General features: G+C 49.7%; 1 protein-coding gene across 1 annotated transcript; it reads right to left on the bottom strand.

The window, feature by feature from the left end:
* Window positions 1-3,131: 3,131 nt before the first annotated feature.
* GSTUM_00010926001 (uncharacterized protein) lies at window positions 3,132-5,626 on the bottom strand (the record flags this gene model as incomplete). The annotated part of the gene is made up of 6 exons (XM_002841593.1): window positions 3,132-3,283; window positions 3,371-3,492; window positions 3,552-4,421; window positions 4,565-4,879; window positions 4,982-5,105; window positions 5,215-5,626. The coding sequence occupies 6 exons, from the start codon at window positions 5,624-5,626 to the stop codon at window positions 3,132-3,134; spliced, it is 1,995 nt and encodes a 664-aa protein (XP_002841639.1).
* Between the last annotated feature and the right edge of the window lie 20,689 nt (window positions 5,627-26,315).

Genomic DNA, 26,315 nt, shown 5'->3' with positions numbered 1-26,315 from the left:
CGAACCAAAAACTAGCGTAAAAAGAAAAAAGGAAATACAAAACCCTAAATCTGATTCAAACTCCCTATAGCCTCAACCGACGAAACTGTAGCTCGGTCGCTACTACTCCCCGCACTCCCAATACTCCCCAAGCTCGGGCTCGCGCCGTGACCCCTCAACTGCTTCATCTCAGGCGTAGCCGCCGGCGTCGGATGTCGGGAGTTTAAATTCGAATGCGAGCGTGAATGTGAATGCTGGTGGTGCTGACCGTGCAGGCTATTCGGCGAGTCCCACTGCAAAGCCTCGCCTTCGATGCCGACTACTATGTTTGCTTCTTCCTCAACGTTGTCGATAGGACTCATATCCTCCCTTTGCGCGCGGCGGATGCTACGGCCTTGGGTGGAGATGTCGAGATGCACCTGTAGGGCAGGGTGGACGGGGAGGTCTTTTGGAAGTGGTGATGGGGAATCAGGGGGTGGTTGGGGGCGGAGGTGACGGATCAGCGGCTTGAATCCCGCGGGTTGTGAGTCGGAGGCTTTGCGGATGTGCAGCGGATTCGGGAGAGGTGGGACCTCTGGGATCGGAGCGCGGGGGGAAGAAATCTGCTCGTAGTCTGCCACCGGCTGGTCGCTGCCGGGGTAATAGTAGTTTTGCATCCTCATGACTCCGGGTTGCGCAGGGAGGCCAAGAGGTGGCTGAGCTCCAGAGTCGGAGGGTCCTCGGGAGTGACTGCTTCCACCGCTTCCGGGAGCCGGAGAGTGGGTCCTACCGGATCCGGGGGTGCGTGTTCGAGGAGCGGGGGAGTTCGCGCGGGCTGTTTCGAAAGTTATTGTTCGGCCACCGGACAGAGGCGCGGGTGACATGGTGCGACCAACACCGGGAGTACCGATACGTGGGGTTGAGTTAGCTGTGCCTGTCAATGCAGGAGAGCGGCCCCTGGCTCCTGGGTTAGGTGAATTAGCGCGAGACCCGGCGCGGGAACCGCCGAGTTCGTTCTTCCAGGCACGGGGCGTAGCCGGCAGACCTGCTCCACGGATTGATACGGTTCGAGAGCACAAACCCGAGACGGATGGCCGCCGGGCCATAGCTCCCACTCTCTCAATCTGGTCGCTCCACTGGCGAAGCGTTCGCTCAGATCTAGATCTACGAAGTTCTCTGGCGCCGCGATTACGGGACTCCTCACGGAGAGTGCGACGAATGGTGCGCCTAGCCAGACGCTCTTCTGCTTCTGCTTCATCGGCCATTTGAGCATACATTTGAGCCCCAGGTGACATTGGCAATGGACTGGACGGCGATCTGAGGGCAGAGGCGCCGGGGTTTCGGGAATGTGATCGGCCGCGGCCCCCCGACTCGGTGCGTAGGGCAACCGTATAGTACCTCTCGTCTTCAAAGTCGTCAACCACTGCTACTTCGTCGTGATAGAGATGTGCTTGAGGTGGCATTATTGCCGAAGCGGAAGGAGACTCGATCATATTTGGCTCCAGTCTTCTCGCATCCTGACCTCTTGTTCTCGACCCGGAAGCGCTGACATCACGCCTTGCGCCCCGGCTCACTGTCCGATTTGTACCACGTTGATCGGTATAGTACCTCTCATCCTCAAATACCCCTTCGTGGAGATCCTCCTCCTCAATATCCTCTCTATAGAGCCTAGCTTGTGGTGACATTGGTAGCGGGCTAGAAGGCGAACGCTGATGATTGACATTCTCTCGACTTTCATGTCTCCCTCGACCATTCCTCGATCTCTCCCTACTTCCGTGCCTTGCTGGCCCTCTACCACGGACATCGGGGGACTCTGCTCTGCGCCTGGCCGTTCCGAGTGGGGCAGCGCGTTGTGAATCCAACCGTTTGTGGTTCACAGTGTCTACGACGTCTAGTGGGCCATCAAAAGCATTAGTTTGCGGCTGCAGGCGGCTAATAGACCTTCCTGTGCGAGGCGGAAGATACGATGTAGTAAGAGAACCAGTGCGCTTATGTCCGGTTGGAGCTGCGTGCCGAATAACATCGTCCATTGGGGGCCACTGGATCTGCAGGCCTGTGGGCTCCCTCCGCGAAGAACCATTGAGCCTTCCGACATTGTTACTGAAAGCCTCAGGAGGTGGAGCTGGGAGAGGGCTCGCTGGAGCTCGATACATTGGGGGAGTGGGAGACTTCGGCGCTAGTGATGGCATTGGGGCTGGAGCCATTGGAGGACTGGCCCTTCGGGATACCGGTGCCTTCGCCTTTGAAATTTGACCAAGGGTGACGACGGGGCTAGCAACTCCTGACGCAATTGCGGGGGTATTGTCGCCAGATCTGTGGGGATAATCACCGAGAGTGATTGGCCCCAAACTCTCAGAAAATCCACCGGAGTTACGTGCCTCAGTAGGGGACGAGACCTTCATCTCCTTTTCTTCTGGTAGAGGAGGCGCAAGTTTCTCGATTGGTGGCTGAAGTTGTTTAGGCGTCTTCTCATCGGGAGACATCTCAGTAACTGGCGCGAGCTTAGCTGAAGATGGAATGGCAGTCTTTGCAGACATTGAAGCGAACGGATCACGTCTAGCATTCCAAGGCGCGATATCGGCTCCCGGTGAGATGGCCGACATGGCAATCGGGGTTGCAACAGCAGAAACTGGGGTTTTCGCTCCATTCCTGTCGCTTGCCCAACCGAAGAAGCGGCTAACTGAGGCCATCTTGCCTCCCTCCACGGGCGAGGTAGTGGAAGAGCGTGGTATGAGATCAGCAGGAGGAGCCACAAATGAAGTGATAAGTTTCAGAGGAGAGTTCTTTGGGGTCATTCTCAAGGTTGCCCGGGGATTAGTTGGAGCACTGATAGGTATACCACGAACAAAATTCTGAATTGACTCAGTCTCCGATCTTGAGCGAGAGTGTGTGCGAGTTGGAGGAGTTGGTCGCTCAGTAGGTAGTGGTTCAGTTCCAGCGCAGGCGAAACTGTTATTTGTAAGTCAGAGTGATATTTCATGAAGATCTTAATTTTGACAAACGGACCATCTGGCAGCAAGTGCGCCCTCGGCATTTTCAGCGCAATGATCACCCCACTTCCTTACAAGCTGAGACTGTTTCTTCCAATCCCTCTTCCAGAGTAACGATGCCAGTAACACTGCTTCCCTTTAATCCACCGTTAATATGGTCCTACCACGTGTACCCGAGTGCACTTACATATATTTCTTATGCGAGACGTAAACCTCTACCGCATCACTCTTGTCACCAAGGGCTAACAGACATAAAACAGCAGTATGCAGTTCTCCTTTCTGTAGCAGGCGCATCACGAATGCTCGCACAACATGATTCCAAGATTTTTGTCCATCTGCAGATTATTACGTTAGCAAAGAATGCAAGGCGAAGGCACAGTGAAAAAAGAAAAAAAGAAAAAAAAAGCAAGTGAAAAACGAACCCATCGCGCTTAAAGCAAGGAACACCCAGTCCCCGGGAACGAAAAAATCGGCGCCTAGTAACACAGATAGCGAATTCTGATCCAGGTCACCCAGCCACATGCGCAGGATTACGGCACTCATGCTGCGGGCATCAACAGAATCGACTGCGTGTTTCAAGTCAGCACGCTTGTTAAGGTAGACCGGTGAAACATGGGATGAAACGCACGTTGATCTTGGATCAAGTGTTCGATGTCGCCCTTCCATCCAAAGATGCAAAAAAGCATTTCCTGGCGGTGATCATCTTCCGACATGTTACTTTTCGGCGATCCGATCCGTGGGCTTTGATACGTAACAGATGCGAGTCTCGCCCTCAAACCGGCAAATAAATCGATATCCCGAGGCGGGGTAGCCGTCTTCGCCTCATCCGGGCTTTGGTGGATTTCCTGCCGAAGAGGATGGGGGAGGCGCGAAGGGGAAGGCATGGGTGCACCTGTAGAACCGAATGAGTTTTTACGGCCTGTAGAGACTGAGGTCGCTTGTGAGAACTCGCTGTCGCCACTCGAGCGCTGAGTGCCCTTTGATGATGTTGAAACATTATGCTGATGACCTCCGCTAGTGGCCCCACCCGAAGATCGCGTGCTAAATGAGCCAGTTCGCGGTTGTGGCGAAACATTCGCAAGATTTGTGATTCCAAGCCCAGTCTCATCCTCCATCTTCTCCAATTGTTCCAATTCATGAGCTATGCGCCCGAGTGGCGACATAGTAGCCCTAAGGTATTCATCTTCCTCCCTGCTGAAGGGGTGTTGGAACACCCCCTCGTATTGCTCCTCTTCCACGACCTTCTTCTCCTCGATCGATACTGGCGGCGAAGGAGGAGGGACGGTAGGAATATGCTGAACGTTTGCCAAAAGAGCAGGCGGGTACAGTGCAAACTGCTGAACGGTGTCATCCTTTCCCAAAGTGAAAAGCACACCCTTCGGTCCAAATACTGTAATTCCGCAGACATTATCCAAAGTGCCTACTCGTTCCCAGGTAACCTTTTTAGTTCGAACATCCCAGACAGTTGTTTCGCTATCATAAAAATAGTTGTTAGCTTAAAGCACTTGCAATGGGGGTCACTCCCCTGGCCTCCTTCCCCCCCTCCACCTCCCGAGCCCGTATGTCTATTTTAGGCAAGGTTTCAGTTAAAAGGGGTTCTTGTTCGTGTCGCTTACCCTTCCGAATATTGCACGATTCTGCCGTTACGTGACCAGCCCATCCAATTATCACCCTTTCTATTGCTGTCGGGCTTTTTCAGAATGCGGACCACCCGTGCACCCTCTTCGGCATCTAATGACTTTGGCACACTCCAAACCCTAAGATCCCCATCCCTCGTCTGTGTCGCAAGCATGTCAGACTTTTGACGAGACGAAGATGCATGCCATGCCAGAGTAGCGATGGGTGAAGGTTGCAGCGAAGTAGTGGTGAGAGTATGCAAGATGATAAAGGAAGGGGATAACGCAGCAATCAGAACAGAGCCATTGGTGTAGCTACAGAAAGCGCCGTCAGAATGCATCTTTAGAAGAAAGGGAAAAAAATCCCCGGGGCAATGGATAAACCAATAGAAATAAAATGAATAAAATAGAGCATACCCTAAGGCAAAAGTCTTGCAATCTGCACCAGGCGCGATGGAGCACAATGGATCATATATTGTTCTGGCAGATATCGATTCCGAAGTTAATGGGTCAAATAATATCACATTCCCCATAGAGTCGCCTAGAATTCAACAATAAAAATGCAGGAACGGTCAGCGTGCATTTTAGGTTACCCGAGGGATTATCTTTTGAAATAATTCCCCACAAGTCGCAACAAGAGCTGAACCCACCGAATGCTAAATTCCCATTTTTCATCCACGCTGCCACCTTGATCTCCTCAAATGCATTGTACCGAGCGAGTTCATCACCCGTATGCGAGTCCCAAACAATTGCTTGCTTCGAAGCGTCCACACTAACTATCCTCCCCACACCATCTTCGCTGGTGTTGTCGGCAACTATCAATGTAATATCCTCCACATGCCCTTCAAACCTTCTCTCCAGCGCCAGCGAGTCGTACAGCAGACACAGTATCGAAGTGCCCTGGGCGAACAGTACGAATGTTGGTGTTGCAGCACAGGGCTGAAGTCTGGATCCTGTCTTCAAGCCCTCAACACTTCGGATTGATAAAGGTGAGGGCATGACTACCGACTTCCCAGGACTCGTAGAGTGCGAACGTGATCTGGAATTCATGGGGGTAGACATGTTGGGAAACAATTCGGGTGTGCGCTGCCTTCGAAGGGATTCACGTTGAAGGAAAGGCTCGAGGGGGGTGGGGGGAGGGAGGGGGCCACGCTACTTTTGTAGACGCAATATAGGCAGGGTGGTGGTGGGAGGGGAGATCAATGGGCCGTTACGCACCCCCCCTCACAAACAACTGCAGTACACGCCCTGAGTAAGGATTAATGTACGTTCTTGTACGTGTGTACCATGTACAGTACAGTATGTATGTGTCCACCCAGACGGACGGTTCCTCAGGGCAATGCAGAGAGCGGTGGGTGGGTATGGATGTATGGATGCGGATTATGGTGAGTAGTGCGGGAGGGGGAGAAGAGGAAAAGAAAAAAATTGCTTAAGATGTCAAGGGAAAAAGGGAAAAAGGAAAAAAGGAAAAAAGGGAGATCGAAGGGGGGTGAAGGGTGGGGGGGGGGTACGAGTAAAGGATGCGGATATCCAACACGAGATAACTCCAATGGGTTATTAATAAGGGAGAGAAAAGCAGGTCCCAGAAGATGTAAGGCGGATGTTGAAGGGCGAGTTGGTGGAGGGGAGCGAGCTATCGTGGCATAGAGATGGATATTTAACAGGCACCGGTATTTTGTGTGGGTAGTTTGTGGGGCGTACCAAAGATGAAAACAGAAAGGGCCGAAGAGAGAAGATCGTGATCACAAAATAATATCATTTCTCTTACCCTTTTTCTTCTTCCCTCTTTTTTCGTAACGAATGCAATTCCAAGTAGAAGCCAATTTCGGTGTCGGTTCAAGGTAAAAAAAGATGGCACTCATGAACAGCGGAGCTACAATACTCGAGTACCGGTGCAACTCAAACAGAAAGAACATCCACATCCACCTCCCTGCCCCTGCAGTGGCCGGATTACGACCATATTGTGCCCGGCAAAGGCATAGGATCGCCTTAATGTTGGCTAACGAGCTGGGTTACTGGGCTGCTCGCCATTGGCTATGCACCAATGACTTCGGTCGCCGTCGCCTCTGACTAGGGTCGGAGGGAGTCAATTCGTCCCACGGATAGAAACTAAAAAAGCCGGTCTAATTAAGTTCCCAAAAAAAGACAAAGCGTGTTTTAGAAGAGCTGTGGTGAGCAAGAACAAGTGATTTTAACGAAAGTGCCCTTCTCGCATTGCCATTGCACAGAGGTTCACGGGAATAGAATCTTCAGACCATCTGAAAATTATTGCTGTCTTGACTGATACGATGAGACCCCTGAGACGACAAGTGCCCATCCTCCAATCGCAATACAAAACCAGTCGTCTACATATGCCGCCGTCTGCAATCTGTGCATTTTGCGCTGCCCCACTTGTAACTTAACCCACAGAAAGTTTCTAACCCTCGATTCTTCAGTTCACGTCAGCCGAATAATTATTTTTCGAGATGCCGCCCCAGGACTACTTAATGCACTCGTCGAACAGTACAGATAAGTTACTCGTAGCAGGCGAGAAGTACCCGGTAAACAGGCATTCGCAAAATGCTGTATATCGTGCGTATGATACCTGAGCGCTCATACAAATTCACCACCCCTGTTACCGGATACCATACATCTTGCCTACTACGAGTGCTCGTGCCGTAGAGCCTACACACCGGCACTCCAGGCGCCTAGCGACCAAAGTCGGCCATTGAAAGGGCCATGCCCAGCGTCCCCCGCCCCCCGGAAGTACACCCGGAAGTACAGTATGCAGTACCGGTATCAGACAGATAGGAAAGCACCCTGACCTCTCTACTGATACCAGTACCCGGTGATGGACGGTTGACAAGGGCCGTTTCCGCTCACGACAAGCTTCCCCCCTGTAGCAAGAGGGGAAAAAAAATAAGAGAGGAAGATGAAAAAAAACAATGAAAAAACTCGTGACAAAGAATATCCATAGGCTATGAAAGAGGGAAGTGGAAGCTACTCGAGTATTGTCGTCGCTGCCTCCGGACCATCATAATTTAAAACTCGTGAATGAGCAAGTGAGATTTTGTGAGGGCAGGCTGGGATTGGATGCATGCACGTGCGAGTGCAGATGGAAGGCGGCCGCTACTGCGCAACACGGCGGAGAGCAAGGATTGCTTCACAGTACCGCAAAGAGAAAAGAGTCCTTTTTTTCTTTTCTTCTCATATCCCACCCCCGCCATCCTCCATTTTCACTCACTCATTCTTATCATTGTACGATATACTCGTATAGTGGCCCTGCCTCCTTTTTTTCTTTCTTCCCCTAATGGTGCTCGAGCACGATACCACCTGTAGCCTGTGTGCTCCCTCTTTTTTTTTCTTTTTATCTTCTTCTGGATGCCCGCATTGCCTTGCCCTGCACTCCAGATCAATCTTGCTTTAGCGACGGGATATCGATATCATCCCCTTGTTTTTCCTCTCACGCTCTCGCCATTTGTAGAGTTTTCTTCTTTCCTCCTCCCGCCTTTCCTTTTTAATTGGACTTCCGCCAGGGACCCCCCCGGCAGCCTTGTCAAATTCACCCCGGCCCGTGCTAATTAATAGTAGAGTACCGGTAACTCATAACCCCCCAGCGCCTAAAAGGCAAGTTAATGGGGTTGGATGAAGAATGCGAGGGGGGGTCATTTCGGAGGATGCGGTGATGTCGTTGAGCTGACTCGCAGGGCCGGAGTCCGATATTGTGCGCGTACATATACTCTCTTACTTGGGGGTTGTTTTCGTGATCTTGGTTCCTTGCTTTCTTAGCGCAGCGGGAGGTAGGTACTTCCGAGTGACGAGGGAATACCCTTGATACTGGGGAACTCAGACACCGAATCCTCCCAACCATTATGTCACTTCCAGGTACCAAATCTTTGTCCTACGTACCAGTATCCCATCGCATATCCATTCCATCATATGATACCGTAGTCCCTTCTACTGATACAATACCAGTACGGTAAATAACGGGCCACAACAATGTCGCTCACGAGTTGTACGATGGAAAGTGTCTAAAGGTGGGTCATCCGGTGAAACGGCAATTCCGTGGCAACCGATCGGAATTGAGCCAAGAATTGCCAAGACTTGATGAGTAAGGTGAAATGATACACTTGGGGGAAAAGAGTGAAGTGGTGAATAGGTGAAATTAAATAGAATTATGTACTTAATATAATATAACAAAGATATTTAAAACAAGATCTAACTGGAGCTCTGAGCTGTAGATACACGATGGTGACTTTTATAAACAGTATTAGTACATTAAGCTGTCCCATACTGTAATCCAGCATAGTAAGCATCATCTATATATGTACTCTTCTACCAGTACTTGAGAAGTAACAGGGAGGGTATTTCTTGCAGTGCTTTTGGAACAATCTTCACTAGTGAAGGCCAATTATATTGGCAATTCTTCCTTGTATACCACTTTGCCCTTCTCCATCTATACTCAATCCAGTTTAATTCGCAATGAAACTTAGGAAAGAACAAACACAAATAACCCTTTTTTTCTATCTCCTCTTAAAGGTGGGATTTTTGGTCAAGAAAGTCAGGCTGTACAGAGAGTAATCTTCAAGCACAGCATGAATTACTAAAGCGCTCACAATCTTGCTTCGATTCTTTACTCTTGTAGTTATATCTTAACCCTTCTGCTGGCCATAGTCCATGCTCCTGCAAGACTCTTTCGCACCCTTTAGACTTACCTCTCCATTTTGCTGGCACTGATAAGTCATCTGAATTAAAACTCATTTTTGATAGTGCAATATGACTCTCATAGGCACGTAGAACCAGCCATCGTGCAGATGCAGCTGTTTCCCACTAGGATCCATATTCATATGGAAGACTCAAAGTGCATCTAGTGCATTGGCAGTGTGAGAGGTAGCATGATCGAAAAGAAATAGTGCTTGTGCATTGGGAAATGTTGCTTCAAAAATTGGAATTGCAACATTAAGAACTTGGTTAATAAGATTTTGACCTTTCTACCAGGATTCTTGGCCAACTTTTATATATTCAGTAGCCTGCTCTAGATTAATCATAAGACCAGTAATTGGTTCAATAACTCGCCACAGAAGAATTTGTGGTAAGGGGGCAGAGGGAAGCATTTCAAGGCGACTGTAGGAAAGAATAAAATTGGACACTACGAGGCCTTAACTTTGTGATTTCTTTCGAATAAGATACTTGTTGCAACGATCCCTCCTAGAATGGTTAGTTCTTGGTGACGGGGAACAATACCTCTCTTCTCCTTCTTCTTCTTTCTGCGTCTTACGATAGCACTAGGCCTCTGCCTACATTACCAATAGTATAAGACCTCTGTCTTCTAACGGGAACACCTATTGTAAGCTTTCTCTAACTCTTCTCTGTGAAGAACTTTCCTCTGCATAACGATAAATATTGCAATAAAGATAAAGATCGTAAAGGTGTTTTATATTCGTTAAAGTAATAAGTAGGAAATGTACTTAGAATTCAATCTAATTTTATTTATACTAGTACCATCAACACTGGCATGCAACTAGTCTCCCCCATGCCCCATAAAACAAACTATCTAAAATATACTACGACGGACCATTCCGCCTCGCAACCTCTCCCCCCAAATATAAATCCAAAAATCACTACCTAAATGGGCTCATGGGCACTCGCAGCAACTGGCGCTGCCCCGGATTAACGCATCTTCCCACCTCACTACCCAGCCATCGTCTCATACCCTCACTCCTATCAGCCCCCAACACAATTTGGTCTACATACTTAACAAAGGAAATATACAGTCTATCCCAACATTCCTCCGTCCTCTTGTAATGCAGCCCAAGATCTAAATAGCCTTTCACCAACACCAAACCACAAAAGGAGCAGCAGGGTTCCTTCAGCAATTCGTTCACCTTAGCCCACCTCAAGACTACCAATGCCCGTGTCGCCAAGTTCAGCTCATCCCACTGCAAGTGCTGAGAATGCTAAAATCGATCATGACATATCTGTAAACACCGGGGGCGTTTTTCAAAGTGTTCCATGAAGATGGTGTATTTTTTGGTGGCTACAGCGGAAATGGTGGTACCACAACAGGGATACTCGTACCGCCGCTGGTCAGGTAAAAAGAACCACTTTTTCTGTAATGTCACCTCGCCTAGCAAGATGCAGCTACTACTGTTGTATCTCTTCTCGTACTGGGTGCAGGTCGTAGGATTCCCTATCAATACTATCCCCCTGTCCCTTTCTACCATCAATGTACCGTCAAAGGAGTTACCTGCCACAACCATCTCCCCATTTACAAACCCGACATAACAAGGGATCCCCAGGCCAAACCACTAATGATCCATCTACCAACACCTCCACCTTCACACTGCTAAGTCCTTATACAAGTCGTCATCAGCAGGTCGTCCTCTAACATAGTGGGAGCACTAAGTCCAGTGGCACCAGTCTTCCTTCCCATCACAGCTGTCATGGCTGACCAAGCCCATCCTACTACAGATCCTCAACAAAACATAGGAGTCCATCCTAGTGAGGCCTCGGAGGTGTCAGGGTGCTTTCGGTTCCTAGGCATAATACTCGTGCCTTTCACTAGCATGCCAGTTCCCTCATTCCTCCTTGTAGAACTCCCAAGCCTGGGCCGTATGACTAATCTCAAAGCTAACCCATTCTCAAAGTAGGGGGCACAATAGGCATCCAACACAGGCTTTAGTCTTGAGGTCGACCATCTCGTTGCCATTAATGTCTATGTAACCAGGGACCCAGCCGAAACTGATGTGAGAGAATTCATTCAACAAGGGAACTATTACCTCCCACAACTCAGCCGAGTCCCCATTCGAAAATATATTGTCCACCATAATGAGAGCCAGTACACTGTTCAAGAATACATGGACCAGCCATCTTCTGGCTATACCCTGTGTATGCCATAGGGTATACAACAGCAAATACCTCACATTCCATGATGCTCCAGGATGGGGGAACTGAGTACCCGTCAACACGGGTCAAGGCCTCTCTTTCAAATACCGCCCAAGCTACACTAGCGCCCTCAGAGTACTTGGATCTCTCCATGTATACAACCATATCCGAAGATGTACAGAGGTCTGTGTACAATATTCGGTGGCATATAGCCATTACCACCTTGCCTTTCCCAATCGAAACTGTTGGACGGCAGGTGAGCTCCTTATCTGAAGTCTGCCAATACGCCACCATACTCTCCTCCTTCCATTGTAACCGTATTTCTCCGAACCCAGGATGCTAGTCACAGCATCGGGAATTAATGAACCGGCTATAACACCTCCGTTGCTGGTACCTTCCCTGAACAGCAACAGGCGGCATTCTGAACTTGGCTAACAGTATGTTGTTTACTAACCTCATAGATGTTCGAAACACTGACCAGAGGCAGTCATTAACATGGACCTGAATCTGCTTCACATACAATGTGTGGTCGGTTACAAACTCAAGTCCATAGTAGACAGTCGGAAGGTTAGCTGCTTGTACCAAGTGGTAAGTCTCCCACACTTCCAAGCCACCAACACTTCCAAATCTCCTTCCCAACGCCAAAATCCTTCTCCTAACACCCAACCCCCTTTCCAAGCAATACTTTACATAAGAAAAGTTAAGAAATATATTAAACCTATATCAAAGAATCCACAAGTCCTCTGAAGGCAAAATCAATTCTTCCAGCAATTCTATCCCTTCTCATGCTCTATCTCTAAATCCAATCCACTGGGTCTTAAGAGCGCTGAACCCCATTCTCCTGGCCCTGGCTATATGGTCGCAGTCCGCAAATATCTCTCCCGCATGGTAGCGAGCAGCCTGACTCAACTCTGCAGCTACTATAATAACCCTATCGTCAACAGACTAGACCACCAGTTGACTCACACTAGGGAAGTATCGCATGCTTGGCCTGAATATGTCTGCCACATACCCGCCAAAGAGAAATGGGGACAGGAGTGAGCCCTGAGGTACTCCTTTACTAATATGGTAGGGTTGGGAGACGTATCCATTGAAGCGATACTGGACTGATCAACAGGAAGCCCACCGTCGGAACCATTGGCAGAGGTATACAGGGTACCCCGTGGCCAGCAGAAAGTCTGACAGGAGGTCAACGTCAATGTTATTGAATCCCCCTTCCAAATCCATTGACAAGATCAGTTGTTTGTACCCCTCGTTGTGTAGTAGGAATTCAAAGACTACTGCCATAGCATCATGAACCCTACGCTTTCTACTAGACCTGAATTGTATTTCTCCCAGATCCAGGCTGGCAGCCTGCCTCAATAGGACCACACATTCCACAACCTTTGCCGGTGTCGGCAGGAGATGTATCATCCTCCATGATTTCACAATATCATACCAGGCTTTGTCTAGCTTGGATATGAGTACCACCTCAGCCTTGTGCCAGTCTGGGATATCGTGCCGTAACCCATAGTTGACCAGGTGCCTCAATGTTGCCATATCTCTTCTCTTCCAAAAATGTAGAAAGTGATAGCCGATATCATCTGCACCTGAGCCCGTATGCGTATTGGACCTGGCCAGGATAATTTTCATTTCTTGAGCACTGTCCATGTTGATCTCAGAGTCCCCCCAAGGGGTGGAGTCGACAGGGGACAACTGTTGTGCAGTCAAGTTGCTAATATCTGAATGTGTAGTAGCATAGGACCCATCTGAGTGAGCCATGGAGGGAAGGGTTTGCTTAGCTTCCAACTTCTGTGCCAACCTAAAAATGTCTGGGTCCTGGCTCTCAGCTATCCTTTCCCTGATGTGCTCGAACCTAGCACTTAACAGGTACACCTGGTGAACACATCAGGCTAGTTTGTAGTCCTCCGTCCGCTCCACCCTGTGTTTGGAGTATTGACGCAGCTGGGCCACGTCTAACCTCATCCTTTCTAACTCGGGTGTCCACCACTTGCACTGACCTCTGCCAACAGAGGCCCATAGGAGTGCATCTACCACTCGTCTCACTCCTTCCCATAACCTCTCATCTTCCACCTCTTGCAGGGCATCCAACTATTTCCCAACCTTCTCCCATACTACCTTCTTCCAGGCTGGTCTCCTATGCATGATGTTATCAGGGAGGTCAGCCACCAACTTGGGGGCTTGAGCACTATGCTCGCAGCCAGCAGAGTCCAGGTATCGATGCTTAACATACGGTGCCTGGTGTAGGCAAAAATCGATTCCGGAAATGTCCCGGAAAGTTGGTACCGTCGGGGGGATCATATTCATGTCGCGAGTTGGGGCCATGAACTACTGTTTCAACCACCATCCACCTGTATTGTTGTTGTAACCAGTACGGGTACTCGGTTATTGGTTTTGTTTTAAGTATCGTTTGATACTTGGTTTTGTTTTATGTTTTGTTTTAAGTATTACTTTGATACTTGGTTTGTTTTAAGTATCGTTTGATACTTAGTTTTTGTTTTATGTTTTGTTTTAAGTATCGCTTTGATACTTAGTTTTGTTTTATGTTTTGTTTTAAGTATCGCTTTAATACTTGGTTTGTTTTAAGTATTGTTTGATACTTGGTTTTGTTTTATGTTTTGTTTCAAGTATCGCTTTGATACTTAAGGAGTTTTACCAAAGAGTATCAATCGATACCTTTGATTAAGTTTCGTTCATGCTAGACATGAACAGATTTGTGTATTTAAAGACCGCCTGTTTCTATGATAGAAAAGGCAGACTTCGACAGACAGTATTTCAATATACTTGGTTGAACGGTTACTTCTTTGTTCCCCAGTACACCCTCGAAGGCTCCTTTAGTTCTCAGCTCTCGCCTCCTCTCTGGAAGAGCAGGCCACCTGCCAACTATCGTATCTATTACCGATAACGTGATTAGCACCTTGCGAACACATTACAGTTGTGGTCTGCATTGGGGTCCCAGTTATGGTGTCTGGCATTAAAGTCATCAAATACGATGTCTGGTTCCCCGAGTTCGTCCAACCAACAAATAAATTAATCCTTAGTATAGCCGGGTTGGAAATAGACTCCAGCAAGCACTTTCTTCACCCTCCTTTCCCAATAGCCAATGCTGGCACTGCTCTCCCCGTGCCTTACGATTTCAAACATCTCACAAATGTGGGACCGAACAAATACCTCAACACCCGACTTCTTAACAAAAGAAAACAAATCCCATCCGTCACTATCTATGGGTACATGTAACCCCTCTAGGTCAACCGGCGGTTCAATAATAAAAAACAAATCAAAAAAGGAAAACAAATCAAATGCCAGCACCCGATTCTGACTACTCCTCCCTACATTTAACGTCATTGTTGTAATAAGCATTAAAAGGGGGCTTCAACGGATCCGTTCGGGCCGCAAAGGCCAGAGGCATAAGGGACACCACTATCCTGGTCCCAGGTGGTCCAAAAAGTATCTTTCCGCCTGGGTTTAGTGGTAGCTGTAGTCTTCAATATCCCACGCACAGGAAAGGGGGAGGGGGAGGCGCATTCTGGTTCCTTACCCTTGGCCTTTTCCGACTTATGACAGGGGACTTCATCTTCTTCATCACTACTAATCTCAACCAGCCTTGGCATTGGGGCCTTCCACGACTGTGGTGTCTTCTTCGGGCCCTTCTTGTCTGACTTCCCTGTTGTTTCGGCTTCTCAGCAGATTCTGTTGGTGGGGCTGTCCTCTACTTTGAAGGCGAGGATGATGTAACTGGGTGCGACGACCTGACTCCGGGGCACTGCTCATATCTGGTGAAGTGGTCCATCCTGTTGCAAAGCCAACATTGTCTCCTAGTATGTCTACAGGTCTGTCCTACACCTCCAGGGCATCCAAGCTTACTGCACATATGTTCTCGGGAGAAATGTACTCCAAAACAAAACCGATAGCGGAGTGGGTGACCACATGTGACCTCAAAGTAACCAGTCTCTAAGCACTTACCACAAAACTTTAGGGGTCTATGTTCTTCAAATACTCGGATGTTGTGGGCTTCTCCTCTTAACTAAATTTTTCCCTCGGCAAGTCTTTCCCTGATGGCGTCGTTCCTTTCGACTACCAAATGGATACCACATGTCATAGCATTGGCCTGTCTCCTAGAGTGGATAGATTCCATAATATCCAGTTGGGAAACAGTAACTACACCAGTGTTGGATTGCTCCAAGTCAGTGTGGAGGCTATCAAAGGCTGCACTTCTAGTCCATCCTTCAACCTTCCAAATTGATCCTTGTCCTGTATCAGCAAGCGGGACACCAGAAACTAAAATTTTCATCTTTTTCAGGTTCCTCTAGAATTTAAACTCCGAGAGTGACAATTCTCTAAGTAGGTCAAGCCTCGCCTTGTTGAGTCAGTTGCCTAGTTTGGGAACAGAATGTCCAGCCAGGGTCAAAAAGATACAACCAATCTCAGGTTGGACATGTCCGGCACGGATGTACAGGGCATTTCTCCGAATCTTTCATTTGTTGGCGAAGGTCATGTTGATCTGGTTCCTAATAGCCTCGATACCAACTCCTTCTGCCAAGGTAACCTCCTTGCATGTAGTAAACTGCATAGTAATATGCTTTCCGTGGGCATCCGGGGTTGGTGATGACTGTAGTGGTACCAGTACTGAGTTGAGTGGGTTAGGAGGCCCCTGCAGAACTTGTCAGTACTCTTGTCACATAGGGGCTGCGGTTACCTTGATGCTGGCCATGGCTGCAGGCCCAGACTGAGCCAGCGGAGCAGTAGGCACCACTACCACCCGAGTCGGTTTCTGCTTATCAGCATTCTTCCCCTGAGTCTTGGCTGGGGTTGCCGTCTCCTTCTTGCTACCAGCTCCTCTAGTAGCCTTTCTTTTCCTTCTAGTGGCACCACTCAGGCATCTACCACATTTCCTTTCCTCTCTCTTTTCTTCTTCCTCTCTATCCTCTTTTTTCCAGTGTACCGATTTGCCCTCTCTCCCATGAGCTACACATAGAGTTACCCCCTTCACTGGAGGAGCTCCCACTGCTAGATTGGTGGGAGGAGGCTGCTGATGTGGGGTGGGCGGAGGGTGCCTGTTCTTTCTGAGCAGCGGGAGGATTGGGCACATACACCATCCGGTTTACTACCTCTGTGAAGGAGGCTTTGGCTGTAGGAGCTACCGTAGTAGTTTACTTCCCCTTAACAGGGCCAGGGGGTGGTATTGTTGTTCCTACCAAACCAAATGGCGTATTGCCAGATACTACGGAAGGGTATCGGTGGCGGGGGTACAACTTACCTTGCAGAGTCTCTATCTCTTCCCCTTGCTTGCCAACAATATCTTTCAGCACTTTCACCACCCATTCCAGCAGGTGTACCCGGCTCCCGTAATTCACCCTGCCCTCTGGTCTCTCATTATCAAATGCGGTGCCATTATTCATCCAAGCCTAAGCATCATGAACTATGTCATCTTCAATTGATCTGGATTTCGAGGAGAGAAGGAGCTGAGTGTTGCCAGAGCAGATGTCTTCCAACTCTTTCAACATGGATCCAATTATACTACCTAAGTGGGACCCCAGAGAGGGAGTCCTACCTGCATCCAACATCTTGCATACTTCTACCATGATTGAATCCGCTTGAGCCACAGCGGCATCAGCTTCCTTGGGCTAGGTATCGGGAAGCTGAACTTTCAACAATGTCTGGGTGTCGTGTGAGGCTTCCCGGGAGCTTAACAGCTGTACTTCCAGTAAGGTCCACTTTCTATCAAAGTCTGGTGGTAATGATGCCATTGCCAGAGAGGGGGTGTGGATGCTGTCGCCCAGTCCAGTCACATCAGCATTGCACCCTTCTTTCAAATCCATGGAAGTGTCCAGAGCCAGCACCGCAGAGGTAGGCAGGACATCTACGATTACCAGTAGAGATGGGAGGGGTGGTGTAGCCTCAATGGTTGAAGAGAGACTCACAGATAGGAGACCGGCCAGGCACCCATGATGTACGTTCAGCGACAGGTCTAGGAGGGTGGGTACGATCTGCTCTTTCCTGCCTTTATCGACATTGATGGCCCTCAAAAATTGTAGCCCCAAAACCGGAGCAGTGAATCGTTTGGCAAGGTACTCAGACTGCATATGGCGCTGCATCCCAGCGGTAAGAGGGTTGTAGTCATCATCTTCAGTGTTATCTAATCTGAATTTTGAGGCCTCATACAAAGCCCTTTCTCCAGACGACATCCCGGCCAAAAAGGAAGGAGTAGATGAGCCAGTCTTACGTACAGGAGCGTGGCAGAGGAACCTGGGCATCTTGCTTTGGACAGCCCTAGCGAGGGGAGTGGTAGCAGACTATAAACTTGCCCCAACAGTAGTTGTAACCAAGTTGCTTTCAGCCGGCAGCACAGAAAATTCAGGGAAAATGGCTAGAAAGTCTTTAGGTAGAGAGGGTACTGGGGCTGGAGAAAATTTCGAGCTGTGATCGGAGTTGAACCGAACGAATAGTCCTGTGGTAGTGTCCTTATTCAAGCCATACGTGGCTGAACAACCTCTCCCAATTAGGAAACCTTTCACCAAAGCCTGCACTTCTTTCATTGTGGTAATGATCGTGTCAGCGACCTTTTACTGAACTAAATCATCAAACTGCAGGTTCACTACATTCTGACACCCATGATAGTTGTGAAACTGTAGGATCTTAAAGTTTCCTTTGGGTGCAATGTATAACAGTGTAGTTGTGGAGATAAGACCACGGTCGGCCTCAGTAGTAGGTGCAAGAGATAGGGCCACTCGAGCTGTCTTGAGCAAGGAGGGGTTGGAGTTGTACTGAATGGGAGACGACATCCTCGAAGGGGGGGATGAATCCTTGGAAGAGGAGGCTGTCAAAGACGCCATCCTCGACCAAACTGCACTCAGTCATTACCAGGACCAGGCCACGGATATCTCACATTGAAGTGCCTTCTAAGCGAGAACAACTAACTTCTAACTGATCGCCCGAAATGAAAAACACAAATAAGTATCAGTAGATGAAGTATTTATCGCGAGTGAAATAAAGGAAAGTATTAGTTATGCTCACTTCCAACATGAAGTGCAAGAAGTAGGAAAAGTACTTAGAATTCAATCTAATTTTATTTATACTAGTACCACCGACACCGGCATACGACCAGTCTCCCCCACGCTCCATAAAAACAAACTATCTAAAGTATACTACTACGGACCGTTCCGCCCCACAACCACTCCTCCCAAACATAAATCCAAAAATTGCTACCTAAGTGTGCTCACGGGCGCTCACAGCAACTAGTGCTGCCCCGGATTAATGCATCTTCCCACCTTGCTACTCAGCCACCATCTCATACCCTCACCCCTATCCGCCTCCAACATAATCTGTCCCACGTACTCAATAAAGGAAACATACAGTCTATCCCAACACCCCTCCGTCCTTTTATAATGTAGTCCCAGGTCCAAGTACTCCCCAGCCAGAACCATCCTACAAAATGAACAGCACTCCTCTTTTAACAACCCCTTTGTCTTAACCCACTACAAAACTACCGACGTCCGAGTCGCAAGGTCCAGCTCCTTTTATTGCTAGTACTGAGAAGGCTAAAACCAATCGTGACATGTCTGTAAATAGCGGGGCTTTTTCTCAAAGTGTTCTGTGAAGGTGACTCGCTTCTAGGTGGCCGTCGCGCAAATCGCAGTCCCACAACAGGGACAGTCGCAACGTCACTGGTCGGGCAAAAAGAACCACTTCTTCTGCATGGTCACCAATCTCGGCAGAACGCACCCACTGCCATCGTGTTTCTTCTCACACCGGGTGCAGGTCGTGGGATCCCCTACCGTCACCAACCGACCACTTCTTTCCACCATCAGTGTGCCGTCAAAGGGGTTACCTGCCACTACCAACTCCCCATCCACTGTTTCAACATGCCGGGGAATCCCTAGGCCTAACTACCTATGACTCAACCACCAGGACCTCTACTACAATATCGCCAAATCCTTGTGCAAGTCCTCATTAGCAGGGCGTCCTATAGCATAGCGGGGGCACTCAGTCCAGTGGTGTCTGTTATTCATCCCTTTACTGCCGTCATGCCCGACCAAGCCCGTCCCACTGTGAATTCTCAGTAAAACGTAGGAATCCATGCGGGTAAGACCACACAAGTGCCGAGGTGCCCTAGGTTCACGAGCATAATACCCATGTCTCTCCCTGTCATGCCAGAAACCCCACTTTTTTTTACGCAACTCGCGGGCCAAGGCTGCATGCCTGATCCCAAAACTAACCCCTTCCCAACTTAGAGGGCGCAATGGACGACCCACGTAAGCCTTAGCTCTTTGGTCTACCATCTTATTGCTGTCGATGCCCATGTGTCCCTGAACCCAGCTAATGCTGACATGGCTAAACACGTTAAGTAGTTGTGCCATAACCTCCCATAGCTTAGCCAAATCCCCTTCCGAAAACATATTGTCTACCAGGATGAGGGCTGGAACGCAGTTCAGAAACACATGGACCGGGCGCCTCTTGGCCACCCCTTGGGCATGTCGGAGCACACAGACAACCGCAAACAGCTCGCATTCAACAATGCTCCAAGACGGGAGAACCGAGCACCCGTCGACACAGGTCAGCGCCCCTTTCTCAAATACCGCCCATGCCACACCAGCCCCTTCAGAGGACTTGGACCCATCCGTGTATATGACCACATCCGAGGTCTTGCAATGATCTGTGTACAGCGAATAGTGGCGTGCAGCCATCACTGCCTTGCCTTTCCCAATCGCAATTGTGGGACGGCAGGTGAGTTCCTTATCCGAGCTTTGCCGATGTGCCACCATCCCCTCCAACTTCTAACCGAGCCATATCTCACCAAACCACAGGTGTCGATCACAGTACCGGTAGTTAATAAATCGGCTGTAGCACCTCCTCTGCAGATACCTTCCTTGGATGGCAACAGGTGGTGTTCCGAACTCAGCCAGTAGTATATTGTTTACCAGCTTCATTGGGGTCCAGAAAACCGAACGGAGGCAGTCGTTGATGTGGACCTGAATTTGTTTCAAATACAACCCGTGGTCGGTTACAAATTCAAGTCCGTAGTACACGGTCGAAAGGTAGGCTGCCTGCACTAAGCGGTAAGTCTCCCATACCCCTAGCCCACCAACACTCTCAAACCTCCTCCCCAACACTGAAATCCTTCTCCTAACACCTAACTCCCTTTCCAACCAATACTTTACATGAGAAGAAAAATTAAGAAATACATTAAGCCTATACCCAAGAACCCACAAATCCTCAGAAGGCAAAACCATTTCTCCCAACAACCCCATTCCTCCCTATGCCCTGTCCCCAAACCCGATCCACTGGGTCTTGAGGGTACTAAACCCCACCCCCCTAGCCCTTGCTATACAATTGCAGTCCGCCAAAATTTCTCCTGCATGGTACCTGGCAGCGTTATAAGAATCTGCGGCTACCATGATGACCCCGTCATCAACATATGAGATCACCAGTTGTCGGACCCCAGGGAAGTAACATATTTGTAGTGTGAATTGTCCGCCACATAGGCCCCAAAGAGAAAAGGAGAGAGAGGCAAGCCCTGAGGCACTCCTTTACTGACATAGTAGGCCTTGGAGACTCATCCATTAAAATGGAAAAGAATCGACCGACAGGAAGTCCATCTTCGCACCCACTGACACAGGTTCGACGGACACCCCCGGGAAACCAGGAAGTCTGACAGGAGGTAAACATTAATGTTATCGAATTCTCCTTCAACATCCATGGACAAAATCAGCAGTTTATAGCCCTCATTATGTCATAGGAATTCAAAGACCACCGCCATGGCATCGTGAACCCCCCTCTTCTGGTGAGAACCAAACTGTGTCTCCCCTAGGTCAAGACACATGGCCAGTCTCAGCAGGACCACGCGTTCTGCAACCTTTGCAGGTGTCGGGAGGAGGTGTATCATTCTCCACAACTTGACGACAATGTATCTGGGTTTGTCAATCTTTGGTATGAGCACTACCTCTGCCCGATGCTAATCTGGAATATCATGATGCAGCCCGTAGTCAACCAAACGTTGCAAAGTCGTTGTATCTCTCCGCTTCCAGAACCATATGAAAGGGTATCTGATATCATCCTTACCTGGGCCCATGTTCGTAGGGAACCTAGCAAGGGCGATCTCTATTTCCTGAGCACTGTCCATATCAATCACAGAGTCTTTCCAAGGAGCAGGATCGCCAGGGGATAGCTGTTGTGCAATCAGGTCGCTGATGTCAGAATGTGTCGTAGCGTAGGACCCATCTGGTCGGGTCATTGAGGAAAGTGTCCGCTTGGCTTCCAATTTTCATGCTAGCCGAACAATGTCCGGATCCTGACTCTCAGCTATCTTGGTCCTGATGTGTTCGAAACTGGCCCTCAACAGGCAAGTCCGGTATACACTCCAGACCAGCTTGTAGTCCTCCCTCCGTTCCACCTTGCACTTGGAGTATCGCTGTAGCCGAGCCACATCCAACCTCATCGTCTCCACCTCTAGTGTCCACCACTCGTACCAACTTCTGCCAATGGAGGCCCACGGGAGCGCGTCTACCACACGCCTCACCCCTTCCCTTAACTTCTCGTCTCCCACCTCTTTAAGGACATCCAGCTGCTTCCCAACCTTTTCCCAGACTGCTTTCTTCCAAGCTGGCCTCCGACATATGATGTTGTCAGGAAGGTCCACCTTCAGCTTAAAGGCTTGAGCACTATGCTCACAGCCAGCAGCATCCATGTATCAATGTCAGACATATGGTGCCTGGTGCAGGCAAAGGTCGATTCTGGAAATATCTCGGAAGGTTGGCACTGTCAGCGGTACCATATTCATATCACGGGTCGGGACCTTGAACCACTGTTTCAGCCACCGTCCTTCCGTATTGTTATAGTCCGCATTAGGGTCCCAGTCTTGGTGTCTGGCGTTGAAGTCCCCAAATGCGATGTCAGGTTCCCTTAGCTCATCCAACTATCGGATAAACTGGTCCTTGGTATAGCCAGGTCGAAAGTAAACTCCAGCGAGTACCTTCCTTGCCCGTTTTTCCCAATACCCAATCCGAGCACTACCTTCCCCATGCCCTATTACCTCAAACAGCCCACAAATGTGGGACTGAACAAATACCTCAACACCTGACCCTTCAGCAAAAGAAAACAAATCCCACCCATCAACATCTACTGGTACATGTTGTCCCTCTCGATCCACAGGAGGTTCAATGATAAACAACAAATCAACAAAAGAAAACAAATCAAATGCCAGCACCCGATTCCGACTACTCCTCCCCACGTTTAATGCCATTGTTGTAATAAGCATTAACAGGGGGCCTCGACTGATCCACTCAGACCGTAAGGGCCAGAGGCATAGGCAGAGCCGGTATCCGGATCCCAGGCAATCCAACTCGTTTCCTCATCTCGGGGCTTGGTGGCGGCGCTAGCCTTGTTTTTTAAAATTCCACGTGCCGGGGAGTGGGAAGGCCATTCCTGTTCCTTACCCTTGGCCTTTTCCGACTTACAGCAGGGAGTCTCTTCTTCCTCATCACTGCTGATTTCGACCAGCCTGGGTGTCGAGAACCTTCCACGGCTGCGGCTTCTTCTCCTCCTATTTCCTTTTACCCTCTTACCCTGCTGTTCCGAGTTTTTTAAGTGGTTCCTTCGCGGGTCCTGTCGATGAGGCCATCCCTTGTCCAGCAGGCGAGAAAGGTGGAGTCGGGGATGACGATTTGATACCTGGGCATCGCTCATATCCTGTGAAGTGGTCCATCCGGTCGTACAACCAACACTGTCTCCTGGTATGCCCACAGGCCTGACCCACTCCTCCAGGACAAGCCAGCTTGCTCCACATGTATTCTCGAGAAAAATGTTCTCCGAAGCAGAATCGGCACTGAGGGAGGCGGCCACATGTCACTTCGAAGTGGCCAGTTTCCAGGCACCTACCACATACCTTCAGGGGGCAATGCTCTTCAAAGATTCTGATATTGCGGGTACCTCCTCGCAACCAAATCCTTCCTTCTGCCAGCCTTTCCTGGATGGCCTCATTATTTTCCACCACTAAGCAGATGCCACAACTTATAGCATTTGCCTGCCTCATGGCGTGTATAGATCCCATAATGTCGGGCCGGGACACAGTAACTACACCAGTATTGGATTACTCCAAGTTAGTGCGAAGGCCATCAAAGGCCGCACTTCCAGTCCATCTTTCCACCCTCCAAATTGATCCCTGTCCTGTGTCAGCAAGTGGGACACCGGAAATAAAGATCTTCACCTTTTTCAGATTCCTCTGGAATTCAAACTCCGGGAGTGACAATTCCCTAAGCAGGTCGAGCCTGGCCTTGTCCAACCTGTTGCCTAACTCTGTTACGAAGTACGCCATTAAAGTCAGGAAGATACATCCAATTTCCGGCCGGACGTGTCCTGCGCAAATATAAGGAGCATTTCCCCATATCTTTCCCTGATTGGAAAAGGTCACATTAATCTGATTCCGGATTGCCTCCATGTCAACACCCTCTGGCAGGGCAACCTTCTTCTGGGTGGCGAAGCGCATGGTGAAGTGCCTCCCTCTAGCATTCGGGGTTGGCGACGAGCGCGGGGTTGGTGGTACCGAGTTTAGTGGGTCTGGGGGTCCCATTGGTACCCGTCGGTATTCCTGTCGTGTCTGAGCCGCGCCTACTTTGACGCTGGTCAGGGCTGCTGGCCCGGACTGAGCCACCGTAGTAACAGGTGTCGCAACCTTCGGAGCCGATTCCTGTTTATCAGTCTTTCCCTGAGTCTTGGCTGGGGTCGCTGCCTCCCTTTCTTCACCAGATCCTTTGGCAGCCTTTCTCCTCCTTCTAGCAGCACCACTCAGGCGTTTGCCACATTTCCTTCGTTCCTTCCTTTTTTCTTCCTCCTCCCCCTCCTCCTGTTCACAGTGAACAGACTTGCCTTCACCTCCACAGGCTACTCGCAAGACTACCCCCCCTTCACTGGAGGAGCTGCCATTGCTGCTGGCTGGACTGGTGGGATGAGGCCGCTGATGCGGGCCAGGCAGGACGTACCTGTTCCTGTGGGCCAGCGGGGGGCTTGGACACGTATGTCATCCTTTTTACTACTTCTGTAAAAGAGGCTTTAGCAGTAGGAGCCCTCGTGGGGGCCTCCTTTCTCGTAGGGATAGGGGATGGTAGGGCTGGCTCCAAAGAGACAACGGGGGTACTGTGAAGTGCAGCAGTAGGGGGGCAGCGGTGGGGGGACAACTTTACCTGAAGGGCTTCAATTTCCTCCCCTCGCCTACCAACAATGTCAGTCAGTGCCTTAACTGCCGGTTCTAAGACATGAACTCGACTCCAGTAGTTTATCCCGTTCCTCGGACCTTCAACGTCAAAGGTAGGGCCACTGTTCATCCAAGTTCATACGTCCTGTATTGTGTCATATTCAATCGACCCGGACTCTGAGGAGAGGAGAGGCTGCGTATTGCCAGACCGGATATCCTCCAGGCCTTTCAACATGGACCCGATTACATTACCTGAGCAGGGTCCAGGAGAGGGAGTCTTACCAGCATCCAGCATTTCACAGACACCTGCCATGATCGAGTCTGCCTGAACCACTATAGTGTTGGCGTCCTCTGTTTTGGTTTCTGGGAGCTGAACTTCCAATGGAGTTGAATCGGCACTGGGGGTTTCTATGGAACCCTCCTGTCGGCCTCCGGGAGGTGACATCCATCATTCAATAATAGGCGGAGGTGATGAGCCCATGGCTGGTGAAGGGGCATGTAAGCTGTCGCCTAAACCAGTTGCTTCCGAGTTACGCCCATCGCCTAGGCCCATAGGGGTGTCTCTAACCATCACCCCAGAGGTGGGTAGGACATCCTCAGTCATCAGCGGGGACGGAGAAAGGGATGTGGCCTCGATTGTCGATGGGAGTACCACAGGCGGAGGGATGGCCAAGCGCCCCTGGTGAACGCCTAGGGGTAGGCCAGGAAGAGTGGGGACAATCTCTTTTTTCCGTCCTTCATCAACGTTGATAGCCCTTAAAAACTGGGGACCAAGGAGAGGAGTAGCAGGTCACTTAGTGGGAGACACCGACCGTGTCCGGCGGCATGTTCCAGAGGCAGGAGGGTTATAGTCCTCGTCATCAGGGTCGTCCAGTCGAAACTTCGGGGTTTTGTAAAGGGCCCTGTCACCTGAAGACATTCCTGCCAGGAAGGAGGGAGTTAAGGAGCCGGTCCCGGCATTGTGGGCCTGGCGGAAGAAGCTGGGCATCTTGCTTTGGACAGCCCTAGCGAGGGGAGGAGTAATGGACCAAGAGCTGGCCTCAACCGTGGTGGCAGTCGAGTTGTCCTTGGTGGGGGGGACAGAGGATTCAGGGACTACAGCCTGAGAATCTTTGGGAGGAGAAGGTGTAGGGGCTGGAGAGTATTCCGAGCCACAGTCTGAGTTGAACCGAACGAAGAGCCCTGTGGTAGTGTCTTTGTCCAAGCCACACGTGGCTGAACAGCCACTCCCGATCAGGAAACCTCTCACCAAAACCTCCACTTCTTTCATCGTGGCAATGGTCGCATCAGCGACCGCTTGCCGAACCAAATCATCAAACTACAGGTTTACCACATTCCGACACCCGTGACAGTAGTAAAACTGTAAGAAATTAAAGTTTCCTTTGGGTGCAACATATGACTGTGTAGTTGTGAGGATGAGGCCACGGTCAACCTCGCTAGCAGGCGCAAGAGACAAGGCCGCACGGGCTGTCTCAAGCAAGGAGAAGGGGTTGGAGTTGAACCGAACAGGGGACGACATCCTCGAAGGAGGGGGAGAATCCGTGGATGAGGAGGCTGTCGAAGACGCCATCCTCACCCAAACTATACTCAGTGATTACTGGGACCAGGCCACGGATATCTCACACTGAAGTATCTTCTAAGCAAGAACAACAACTTCTAACCGACTACCCGAAACGAAAAACACAAACAAGTAACAGCAGA

This window comes from Tuber melanosporum, assembly GCF_000151645.1.
Source record: "Tuber melanosporum whole genome shotgun sequence assembly, scaffold_77, strain Mel28".
Lineage (NCBI taxonomy): Eukaryota > Fungi > Ascomycota > Pezizomycetes > Pezizales > Tuberaceae > Tuber > Tuber melanosporum.
Note: the sequence above shows the minus strand (reverse complement) of the source record. Positions and strands in the feature narration are given on the sequence as shown.